General features: G+C 45.8%; 1 protein-coding gene across 4 annotated transcripts in view; it reads left to right on the top strand.

Moving 5' to 3' along the window:
* COL9A3 (collagen type IX alpha 3 chain) overlaps nt 1–12,680 on the top strand; it is a 66,556-nt gene extending 53,876 nt beyond the window's left edge. For all 4 annotated transcript variants that reach the window (XM_083507428.1, XM_083507430.1, XM_083507431.1 and 1 more), the window contains 9 exons: nt 390–461; nt 3,079–3,114; nt 5,852–5,896; nt 6,974–7,006; nt 7,307–7,453; nt 8,107–8,161; nt 10,084–10,266; nt 10,822–10,899; nt 11,419–12,680. In XM_083507428.1, the coding sequence (XP_083363554.1) occupies nt 390–461; nt 3,079–3,114; nt 5,852–5,896; nt 6,974–7,006; nt 7,307–7,453; nt 8,107–8,161; nt 10,084–10,266; nt 10,822–10,899; nt 11,419–11,594 (825 nt within the window). In that variant the 3' untranslated portion in view covers nt 11,595–12,680. The remainder of the gene's footprint in view (nt 1–389; nt 462–3,078; nt 3,115–5,851; nt 5,897–6,973; nt 7,007–7,306; nt 7,454–8,106; nt 8,162–10,083; nt 10,267–10,821; nt 10,900–11,418) is intronic.
* Nucleotides 12,681–12,766: the final 86 nt, after the last annotated feature.

Here is a 12,766-nt window from a genome sequence, read left to right as displayed (position 1 = left end):
CCCCCAAACCTGCTTTGGGTTCCCCAAAATCCTCCAGAGCAGATTTAGGGGGCATGTGGGAGAGGGAGGAAAGGAAAGTCCCTTTGCATGAGTGGACCTCTTTCCACTTGTGGAACATCTATGTTAAATCCCACCTCATACTTTTAAAGCACGTGGCTTCCCCCGAGAATTCTGGGAACTGTAGTTTGCCCCCTTACAGATCTATCGTTCACAGCACCCTTAATAATCCAGCACTGGCTTGGCTCCGTCAATGCGTTTGCACCACGCTGACCTCCTCACCCTCTGAGTAAAAGCCTCTTGCTGGGAAACCAGCATAGCAACTCCACCCGGTGACCTGCTTCTGTTGCTTTGTGGTAAAATGCCTTTGTTGCTTCTTATTATTTTTTTAGGGTCGTAAAGGGTCCAGTGGGGAGCCGGGCCTTCCTGGTCCCACCGGAATCCGTGGCGGGTCTGGTGAAAGGGTAAGAAAGAAGGAGCGTCTCCACCCCCATCATTCCCTCATTGCGAGAAGCAAAGCTACAGGGAACCAGGCAGAGGGCCTTCTTGGAGGTGGCGCCCACCCTGTGGAACGCCCCCCCCCCATCAGATGTCAAAGAGATAAACAACCACCTGACATTTAGAAGACATCTGAAGGCAGCCCTGTTCAGGGAAGTTTTTAATGTTTTTAACCCAGTTTTAATGTTTTTAACCCAGTCAGATGGGCGGGGTACAAATAATAAATTATTATTATTATAAAGAAAGTGGGAAAGTTGAGAACAGCAGCCTACTTAACTTCACACAAAATAACAGCACTATTTTTGATATGTAGGGTTGCCATATTAACATATCAACATGTGTGTAGACCTAAGTCCTATTAGATTCAATGATACTTATTCCCAGGTAAACGTGCAGGGAAGGCTTGGTCTCAAGAGGCAGGGAGTTCCAAAGTTCCAAACGAAGCATCCCATAAGAAAGGACAGGGAATGCTTCTTTCAAATGATGACATTGCTGTTGGGATGCATCTAAGGAAGCAGGGGCAATTGGCAAGCCCCCAGCTGTCCCCAGCCCACCGGCTGTAAGCCGGGCTATCTCCAGTCCTTGGATCAGCGTGAAACTGCGACCCACAGCTTCAGAAGCCTTCAAAAGCTAGAGCACACAACACTCAGCAGAGTAAACAACACTGCGCAACAGAAGTGGCAGGAGATGGCTGTGAGAGCATATTTACAGGCAGTTTATTCAGCATACAGTGGTGCCTCACAGGACGAAATTAATCCGTTCCGTGAGTCTCTTCGTCTAGTGGTTTTTTCGTCTTGCGAAGCAACCCTATTAGCGGCTTAGCGGATTAGCGCTATTAGCGGTTTAGCGGCTATTAAAGGCTTGGCGGCTATTAAAGGCTTAGCGGATTAGCGGCTAAAAGGCTATTAGCGGCTTAGCAGCTTAGAAAAGGGGGGGGGAGCGGAAAAAAATCGGAACACTCGCAAGACGTTTTCGTCTTGCAAAGCAAGCCCATAGGGAAAATCGTCTTGCGAAGCAGCTCAAAAACGGAAAACCCTTTCATCTAGCGGGTTTTCCGTCTTGCGAGGCATTCGTCTTGCGGGGCACCACTGTACATCAGGACAAAGGAAAAACGTGTCTTCTCCCTTTGTGTCTAAGAGCAAGCAGCATAAGCAAAAGCTAAACACAAAACGGAAGTTCCCAGCAAGCTGTGCTGGAATGTAAACAGGCATGTGACACACAACAGTCATACCTTGTTCCTCTTAAGGTAGAACAGAATATTCTAACAATTGCAACACCTGCCTGCATCGTGTGGGGTTTCTCCTCTGCGGACGTTCTGCCTGCAGAGTGATGTGCGGCAAAACCCACCTCCTTGCTGCAGGTGAAGCTCTTTCTTGATAGCAAGTGAAGCACCTCACAGCTGGTGAGCAGAAGACTCAATTCCTGCTCTCTGCAGTGCGGTCCAGAAGGCACCTCCCATATGCACGTTTACAGGAGCTTTAAAAGCCTAATTAAGCATTAGGGCTGCCCCCCCCCCCATCCCAACTGAATCAATTTAGCCCTGTATACCTGAAGGAGCATCTCCACCCCCATCGTTCAGCCCGGACACTGAGGTCCAGCTCTGAGGGCCTTCTGGCATTTCCCTCCCTGCAAGAAGCAAGGTTACAGGGAACCAGGCAGAGGGCCTTCTCGGTAGTGGCACCTGCCCTGTGGAACACCCTCCCACCAGATGTCAACTATCTGACTTTTAGAAGACATCTGAAGGCAGCCCTCTGTATAGGAACGTTTTCAATGTTTGATCTTTTAGTGTGCTAATTGTTTTCAATTTGTTGCAAGCTGCCCAGAGTGACTGGGGCAACCCAGTCAGATGAGTGGCATATAAATAAATGATTATTACAGTCACACCTCAGGATAAATATGCTTCAGCTTGGGCGTTTTCAGGTTACGCTCTGCGGCGACCTGGAAGTAATGGAGCGCGTTACTTCTGGGTTTCGCCACTCGCACATGCACAGACAATCAAAATGATGTCACGCGCATGCGCAGAAGCGGCGAATCACGACCCGCGCACGTGCAGACGCGCAGACATGGGTTGCGTTTGCTTCAGGATGCGAACGGGGCTCCGGAACGGATCCCGTTCACATCCAGAGGTACCACTGTATTATTATTATTATTATTATTATTATTATTATTATTATTATTCAGGGCCTGGATCAGGGGAGGGGCATGGGCAGCCCTAAGGGAAACTGATGCTGTCACCCAATTAAGGCATTTAAAACTGATTAATCACTTGGGTTTTTAAAAAAATCCATTTGAGCACATGGCACACGTTCCCTGCTGGAAGGTGCCACGTTTTGCCCTTCCTCCTGACTATGCTTCTGCAAGCGTCCACAAGGGGTAGGAAAATAAAATGAAAAAGACCTGCTGCCATTGTGCATGTTACAGGTTAGGTGCAAGCCTGATCTCTTTCTATAACCTATGAAGCAACCTGTGCAGGATTCCCGTTGGGGCACCTGCTTAGCTGCTGTGAAGCAGAACTTTGGCTCTTCTGATGTCTTTATCCATAAAATTGCTTCATTGTTGTGCCAACTTTCTTCTTGTTCCCAGGGCCCTGGTGGAGTTTCTGGACCAAAAGGTAACCAGGTAAGCTATAATGTCAATCATCTGTGCCCGTATCTGTATCTTCTTTGTCCCTTCCCCTCCCCTTCCATCCCATCCCCCCTCAAACTTAAGGTCTGGTTCAAATATTTAAAAATGATCCCCGCTGTCAGAAGGTAAGAGGTGGATCTTCTTCTTTGACGATCAATCCCTCATAGCCGAGTAAGATTGTCTTCCATAAACACGGTTTTAACAGTGAGTCTGTAAGTGACTGCAGAGGCCAATTCTGGATCCACACGTCCTTCCACAGTAGGGACACTGGTTTCCGGGCAGGAGTTGATCACGGTGAGAGTTTGCCAAGCGTGCCTTCCTGCTAGCATGTTTCTCCCTTGTGTCCTGATTTTGAGTGTCTTCAAAGCCCATGACACCTTTGGTAAAGGCTGTTCTCTAGTTGGAGCACTCACAGGCCAGTGTTTCCCAATTGTCGGTGTTTATGCTACATTTTTTAATATTTGCCTTGAGAGAGTCTTTGAACCTCTTTTTTATTTATTTAAATAATACAGCAAAAACAGAACACCAACAGAAAAGGAAAAATGAAATTGGGGGGGGGGGACACAGTTCAAAATAATTGAAAACAAACATACTTATTGTATAGTACTCCCCCTCACTCACCCACAGCTTCCCTCCTCCACAATTCGACTTCTTTAAATCTCTATCTCCACATTTATCCTTGCATTCTCCAAATTTATCGTTATTTGGATTCTTTTATCTCTTTTCTTTTCCAATTCATGCATATACTTTACATTTTTATTCTAGGCATATTAGCATATATTTCTTAACATATAATCTTTGAAACATTTCCGTTCCTTTTTTAATTTTTGATTTTGAACCTCTTTTGTTGACCACCAGCATTATGCTTTCCATTTTAAAGTTTGGAATAGAGTAGTTGCTTTGAAAGACGATAATCAGGCATCTGTGCAACATGACCAGTCCTACAAAGTTGATGCTGAAGAATCATTGCTTCAACACTGGTGATCTTTGCTTCTTCCTGGCGTTGGTCATTCTCTGTATAGCTGCTAGGCTTTCTCTCATACCTGGGCAACTGGCGCCACCTTTTGCTTGAACAGAGTACAGGCACATTCAAGATCCCCAGAATGGTGTGTTTGCATAATATCACGCAAGACCCAGGTGTCAGCAACCTTTTTCAGCCGTGGGCCGATCCACCGTCCCTCAGACCTTGTGGGGTGCCAGACTATATTTTTAAAAAATATATGAACGATATCCTATGCCCCTCAAATAACCCAGAGATGCATTTTAAATAAAAGCACACATTCTACTCATGTAAAAACACCAGGCAGGCCCCACAAATAACCCAGAGATGCGTTTTAAGTAAAATGACACATTCTACTCATGTAAAAACACGCTGATTGCCAGACCGTCCACAGGCCGGATTGAGAAGGCGATTGGGCCGCATCCGGCCCACGGGCCTTAGGTTGCCTACCCCTGTGCAAGACCAGCTGCCCTGAAGAAAGGGGTCCCTTCATGCAAGGCTTAAGGGCTTGTTCACACATCTGCTTGTGCCATGCATACAAAGCATGGGTCTGAGACGTTTCCATCTTGCCCTGCTCCTTTCCAAAGGAAAACCTGTTCTTTTAGCAATAGATAGGAACAAACAGCAATCCAGAAAAACTCTGAATTTTGACTTGCTAAAGAGCGATTCCCACCCCCCAGGGGGGAAAGCAGTGGGGCAGGAGGAAGCTGTCGGTAAGCCCTAACTTTGATGCAAAATTGCATCTTCGTTCATCATTAGTACCCTCAGAGAACTATTAGCAACACCCAGGTTCATTTTCTGGGTAGTTTCTTTGATAACAGGAATGTGTTCATAATAATAAATTTCCCCATTCAGCTGGTAAGAGCCAGAGTGAATCCGAATGTCTGCCAATCCAGCTCTCCCTGGTACTGATGCAAGGACCTCCATACAGATTTTTGGTAGTTTTGAACAGTTTTCACCTTGTGTGTTTTATCAGTTTTGCACCCCACTTTCGAGTTCAGTAAATAGTCCAGCGATCTATAAAGGTGTAAAGGTAAAGGGACCCCTGACCATCAGGTCCAGTCGTGGCCGACTCTGGGGTTGCAGCACTCATCTCGCTTTATTGGCCGAGAGAGCCGGCGTACAGCTTCTGGGTCATGTGGCCAGCATGACTAAGCTGCTTTTGGCGAACCAGAGCAGCGCAAGGAAAAGCCGTTTACCTTCCCGACGGAACGGTACCTATTTATCTACTTGTACTTTGACATGCTTTCGAACTGCTAGGTTGGACCGAGCAACGGGAGCTCACCCCGTCTTGGGGATTCAAACCACCGACCTTCTGATCAGCAAGTCCTAGGCTCTGTAGTTTAACCCACAGCGCCACCCGTGTCCCCTATAAAGGTATACAAATAATAAAGCTCCCAATAAGGGAGTCTGGGAGCACAGAATCATAGAGCTGGAAGGGACCCAAGGGTCATCTAGTCCAACCCCTGCAATGCAGGAATCTTAGTTAAAGCATCCATGGCAAACGGCCATCCAACCTCTGCTTCAAAACCTCCAAGGAAGGAGAGTCAAGAACCTTCCAAGGGAAACTGTTCCACTGTTGAACAGCTCTTACTGTCAGAAAGCTTTCCCAAATGTTTAGATGGAATCTCCTTTTTTACGGGAGAAGAAAGCAGCACAGTTTGAGATTTTTAAAAAATAAATAAAATAAGTAATGGCAGTACCTATTGCTGTTCTTGTTTTTTCTTCAAGGGCATCGCTGGAGCAGATGGGCTTCCGGGAGACAAAGGAGAGTTGGTAGGTGGCGTTAATTTGCAGAACCTCCTAATGCATGAAAAGGATGAGTCCAGCGGTTCTAGAAAATGCATAATAGCATCTCAAGTCAGGGTTAGCCTCAAAAATAAATCCCCCCCCCCATTTCTTAAGCTTTGTAGCCTACTATGAACTATCCCACGACAAAGGGGAAAGAACTCTCCTCCAGTGGTCAACTGGTGCAGAGAAGATACAGGAGAGGACAAAAGTGTGGCTTTTCCGCCAAGTAACTGGAAATGGAAGGATGCAACAGTATAGCACTAATATTGGGATTTATATCATCAGGACTATATACTCATAGCCAATTTTTTTTCTTAAAAACGTGTTTAGGGGTACTTTCATTTTGACTCAGGAAAATCACCATTTTGTAGTTCAGATTGGGAAAAATAAATAGGGTAAATGGACAAAAGTACAAAGAACATGCATTACCTCATATTACACAGCTGACAACTCACACTGGCATGAGGTTGTGTGCACTAACATATTCCCGATTCCTCTGCTTGCTGTTGGTGTCTGTCACCAAATGTCGTCCTTTCAGCAGCCACGAAACTGACCAATCACTGTGCTAGATTCCAACGCCTACTTCACACATTAAACGCTCGCTTCCATCTAAGACTCAGGAAACACCGTGACAGGAAGTGAGACTGCCATTGGGGGTGAGAACTGATGATTCATCGTGCTAAAGAAGAAACTAAATTTTTTAGATTCACAAAATGTTTAGGGGGTACATGTCTCCCTCCATCCCCCCAGAAAAAAGCACTGCTAATAGCAAATCCATTCTTTGAATATAGCCAAAACTGCACTTTAAGTGGACTTGAGGAAGCCCATAGGTTTGCAGAAGAAGAACAAACAAGACTCACAGAAAAAACCCAACTCAGTAAGGACCTAAGATCACGGGGCATGCAGTGTTGACAGTTATAGGTAGATGAGGAACTATGGAACCAAATGTGGATCAGGATGTAGGAATCTGGAAAAGGGCTTCGCTGGCTAGCTGTAACACCATGTTACAGATCCCACTTGTTCAGAATATTCATTGTCTGCTTCTCCTGGCTCTTTCTTTAGGGTCCTTTCGGGCCTCCTGGGCAAAAAGGGGAGGTAAGTTTCATATATTGTTTCCTTGTAAAATAATTCTGTGTGTTCCTATTTGCTGCTTGGTAGACCCCGTGCGTCTCTTTGGACAAGGACACGGGATAGAAAGAAAGAAAAAGATTTGCCCAGGGAGTGAAGCCACTATTGGTCCCATTTGCACCCCATCTTCCTTCCTTTCAAATCAAAATGGGACGGGTAGTCTTTTGACCAGCCCCGGAACCAGCCCCAGTTGCAGCATCACGTGCCTTCAGAGCCTGGGACCAACATATTAGTACTGATGGTTGTCTCTGTTTTCTCCTTCGGAAGGCAGGAAGCAGGGGCGAGCTGGGCCCCAAAGGAGTTCAAGGTCCCAATGGAACAGTGGGAGTTCCAGGAATTCCAGGACACCCGGGCAAGCTGGGTTTGCAAGGCGAACAAGGGATCCCAGGGATCACCGGGAAGCCAGGTCCTCCAGTAAGTAGCCTGTCCAACTCTTTTGCCGTCTCACCCTTCCCTTCATTAGCCTTCTCCAGTTTTTCCCACTCTGCTTTCTCTACTCACTATTCCTCATAGCAATGATTGTCAGCTGATTGAAAGACCATCTTGGGGCACTTGCAGACGACATGTTTATTGAGGATTTGCCCTGATTTGTTTGCAAAGTGGAGGAGATTGAAAAATGATGGCTATTTATTGAGCATTCTTTCCGATTTGTTTGTGGGGAGGTTAGATGTTGCACTGAAGCAAGCGCCATCCTACACTTTCAGTGCCATTTCCATTCTTGCAAATATTCTGATCTTTTGGAGAAGTGGGTTTGTTGCACAAGAGCTCCCCATCATCTATAATGGCACCTCCTGAATGGCCAGGGTGTGATTGATTCCCATCTGAAAACGGCAGCAGTCTGGAAGCACCCGTGTCTGAGTCTGAATCAGTGAATGAAATTGATGTGCACATATGTAAAATAGTTCTTAATGGACGAAAACAAAACACCCTCTAGCTTAGGAGATGCATATTTGTGTGTTGCAGTAGGACATAGATGTACCATTCCTATGTGTGAGAGAAGAAAGCGTAGTTGTTTTAAGAACTGTTGCTTTTAAAGTACGCTTCATAATATATTTGTGTCATTCCAGGGCAAGGAAGCCAGTGAGCAACACATAAGAGAACTCTGTGGTGGAATGATCCGTGGTGAGTATTAACTCGGGGTCTGGGCAACCGGATAATGTGATTTCTCTGAATGGAAGTGCCGGTGGTGAGAAGATAAAAAATGAGTCCGTCTAACCCAGACTTGTTGACTTCCGACTAGCTTTCCGGGATCCCAGCTGGGAGTTTTTCTCTGATCCTGTCACCTAACACCCTTCAAGTCAAATATTTGGGATTGAATCTCAGATCTCCTCCTCCTCCTTTGTTGACCACTCGTAGCCGAGTAAGATTGTCTTCCATAAACACGGTTTTAACAGTGAGTCCGTAAGTGATTGTGGAGGCCAATTCTGGATCTACATGTCCTTCCACAGTGGGGACAGAGGTTTCTGGGTAGGAGTTGATCATGGTGAGGGTTTGCCAAGCATGCCTTCCTCTTAGCACGTTTCTCCCTTTCAATCCTGAGTTTGTGACACCTTTGGAAAATGCTGTTCTCCAATTGGACCACTCGCAGGCCAGTGTTTTCGTGTAGTCAGTGTTTATGCTACATTTTTTTAGATTTGCCTTGAGAGAGTCTTTAAACCTCTTTTGTTGACCACCAGCATTGCGTTTTCCATTTTGAAGTTCGGAATAGAGTACCGTATTTTTCGCTCTATAACACGCACCAGACCATAACACGCACGTAGTTTTTAGGGGAGGAAAACAAGAAAAAAAATATTCTAAACGAAATAGTGGATATATGATTTTTGTGGTTCATGCTGTGGCCACAGACATGTGATCTGACAGTAAGTTTGGAGTAGCTCAATGCAAAAATCCTGAGGATCCATGTGGATCCATGCTTTGTAACCACAGAGGAGGGAAGGAAGGGGAACCATGGATCCTCTGCTCATGACTGCAGCAGATCCCCCCCCCCCCGCCACCCGCAGGCATTCGCTCCATAACACGCACAGACATTTCCCCTTACTTTCTAGGAGGAAAAAAGTGAGTGTTATGGTGCAAAAAATACGGCAGTTGCTTTGGAAGATGATAATCAGGCATTGGCACAACATGACCAGTCCAATGAAGTTGATGCTGAAGAATCATTGCTTTGACACTGGTGATCTTTTCTTCTTCCAGGACACTGGCATCAGTTCACCTGTCTTCCCAAGGGATGTGTCACATTCACACCATACATTAAAAGCTATTTGAAACCACTTTAAGCAGCAATGTCTCCCCACCTCAAGACTTCTGGGAATAGTATTGTGTTACAGGTGCTGCGAGTTGTTAGGCAACCCCTATTTGCCTCACAGAGCTGCCATTTCCTGAGTGGTTTAACAATCAATCCCTCTTCCCAGGGAACGGTGAAAAATGCATGGACTTGTCCTAAAAGTGTACATAGATTCATACATACTGGTCCCCCCAAACTGCTTCCTCCACTTCTCATCAGCCCCAGGCAGCATACAGTTCATTTTTTTGTTTTGTTTTCTGAAATATATTTTTTTAAACATTTTTTTCCAATTCAGAATGGATATCCTCCCAGAACACCTCGATTTCTTTACATTGCCACCACATGTGATATAGATTACCTGGTTTTTCTTTACACCTCCAAGAATTGCTTGGTACACTTTTATACATTTTGGAGAGCTTCCAAGGGGTTATATTCCACCGATGTTGCATTTTAAGGAAGTTCTCTCTTAAAGAGTGAGTAACAAGCTGTAAATTTCCAATCTGTTTTCGACAGATGTTCCCACTGTCTCATGGTTATCTTGTACCCAAAGTCTTGCGCCCATTTAACCATGGCTGCAGTGACCTCCTCCTCCTTCCCAGTCAAGGAGGAGTCGGTATGCTTTGGAGAGTGTTTTAGATTTAGAATTTACTATATCGGCTTCGAATCTGGAAGTCTCTCTGGCGAAACCTTTTTGTTTGTCTATTTTGAATGTCTTGTATAATTGATGATATTGAAACCAGTCCGTTATTGTTTTCAATTCCAGAGCAAATTGCACAGTTAGCTGCTAACTTGAGGAAGCCCCTCGCTCCTGGAATGACGGGGCGGCCCGGGCCTGCTGGTCCCCCAGGCCCTCCCGGGGCAACGGGAATTATTGGGCACCCTGGAGCTCGTGGCCCACCCGGATACCGAGGACCACCAGGAGACCTAGGAGACCCTGGTCCTAGAGGTGAGTCAGATTGACACCGGAAGCAGACCAGCGAGTGCCAGCGAAAGACCGCAAACTCGGTCCTGTGCCTGCCTGTTTGGAAATAAACACCTCTGAGTTGAGTGGGGCTTGCTTCCCAGGTTTGCAGCTTGTATCAAGTTGGGTGCTTCCCAAATGATGTGGGAATCTACCAGTTTATGAAGACAACCATATGTGCTCCCAGTGGATAAACTGAAGGACGGTCACGGGTGGAAATGCAGTGTTCAGGCTTGCATATGTTTGCAAGAGTAGAGCTCTGGGAGTAAGGCAATACTACAAATGCCTCATTTCTTGTTTATAGTCTTCTTTTCTGCCCAGTGCCTCCAATGCAGCATTCAACATAGCTTATCTTAATAAAAGCGCTTAAAGGTTTTTGTTGATTAAGCAGCGTATAAAACTTGCCCGATAAATAATATAGCAGACAAGTGCATCAGTAGTGAGAAACTTCTAGCCCAGTGTTTCTTAAACTTGGATCTCCATATGTTGTTGGACCACTACTCAACTGAAGTCGTTTATGCTTTTGTTACGACACTGTAGGTGACCATGGCGAGAGGGGAGACAAAGGTGCCATGGGGAAAGGTGTTGACGGACCAGATGGAGATCAGGGACCTCAAGGTAAGTTGACCGGGTGCTGATATAACTGTGTGCTCCCCACTTCCCTGAGCCGTGAGAAGTAAGCAAGGGAAGCACATCTTGGGTTTGATTTACCTTGGAGGAGAGAATACTGATTTGCCTCTGAATATATATTTTTAAAACACTAAAAACAGCTGCCAGGGGCCGATGACTCTGCTCAACATTGTTGTATATAGGGATGGTTCTTTTTAAAAACTGTTTCCCACCTTCTGCTGCTATTTGCAATGGGAGGTGGGGACTGCCCATTGATGCCAATGAGAGCTTCCCTCCTGATGCAAACAGCAGCTTTGGGGGGGGGTGTTTTCACATGGACTGCAATGTAGGGAGGTTTCTATTTATTTTATAATAAATCTATCTTCTGTCATGGAACTCAGGGTGGTGTACATGTGGTTTTCGGGAAGTTACCCATCTAAGCAAGCGCTATTTTTTGCAACCAATCATTTTATCCAGGAGAAAGTGCAGAATATCATGCCAAACCTTTATCTCTTTCCCCCTGAAAAGGTCCGCCGGGTGTCCCAGGGACTAGTAAAGATGGCCGGGATGGCTCTCCTGGTGAACCTGGGTTGCCAGGGGATCCTGGAAGACCAGGTGCAATTGGAGTCCAGGGAACTCCAGGAATCTGTGATACATCTGCCTGCATGGGAGCTGTCGCTGGAGGAAAATCCAAAAAGTCATAAAACTGCATTTAATGGAAGTCAGAAAAAGGGTACGGAGTATTTAAGCAAATTGTTCATACGTGAAGAGGAAACCACCCTTTGAAAAATTTGGAGGGGCAGTTCTCCTGTAAGAATGAATGAAATGGAGACTTTGTTTTAGTTCAATGAAACAGGAAATCGTCAGATGGAAATTTGTACTATATCCCCTACAGTTGTTCCCCAATTTTCACTACATTGTTGTTTGCTCCTTGCCCCACTGAAGAGACTTCCCCACTTATTCTGATGTAAGAGGTGTTTTCCCCAGCACCACCACAAATCAACTGGACTGTGTTTTATGCAATTTTTAGGATGGCTCGAACCTGCGCTAGTTTCTGTTAATGGTAAACTCTGCTCCAACCTTATTATGCGTGAGCGCTGAGGCCAGGGCTGCAGAAGGATAACCCTGGTCAGATAAACGAGAGGCACAATTATCTAGCCAGGGCTATGCACACACAGCCTCATCACTTGACCAGGAACAACTCCATCCAGCTAATTTGGCATGCTTCGTTGGACTGTGTCGAGTAAATGTAGAAGTAGTGGGCTAAATAAACATTATTTAGATAGAACTATTGACAACCCTGATTGTTCATACGATGGACACAATCCAAAGAGCCCCTCTATATGCGCACACCAGAGTTTTCCTAAGGCGGATCTCTATACTGTGTCAGAAGTCTCTTCTGAAGATCCTCCCAGTTTTCAAGGGTGGTTTGTCCCAGCAGCACAGGGAACAGTCTCTGCAAAATGGGAACCACAAATGCGTTGCAGTACACAGAGCTTGCCAAATGGCCTTATCTCTTAGATATGTACCACAAGTAAATTTTTTCCAATAAATTCCATATGAGGTAGAATGTACCGTATTTTTTGCACCATAACACTCACTTTTTTCCTCCTAGAAAGTAAGGGGAAATGTCTGTGCGTGTTATGGAGCGAATGCCTACGGATGGCGGGGGGATCTGCTGCAGTCGTGAGCAGAGGATCCATGGTTCCCCTTCCTTCCCTCCTCCGTGGCTCGCTTTGAAACAGCAGAGCGGGAGAAGAGCCGCTGAGCGGGGAGGAGAGAGAGACAGAGAGCCTGCTTCTTTAAAGGAGCAAAGCGGGAGAGGAGAGGAGCCGCTTACACTCGTGTAAGCGGCTCCTGTCCGGTTGGTTCCTTT

This window comes from Podarcis liolepis, assembly GCF_965112155.1.
Source record: "Podarcis liolepis genome assembly, chromosome: 6".
In the NCBI taxonomy this organism is placed as follows: Eukaryota; Metazoa; Chordata; class Lepidosauria; order Squamata; family Lacertidae; genus Podarcis; species Podarcis liolepis.
This window is presented reverse-complemented; position numbering and strand designations above follow the sequence as displayed.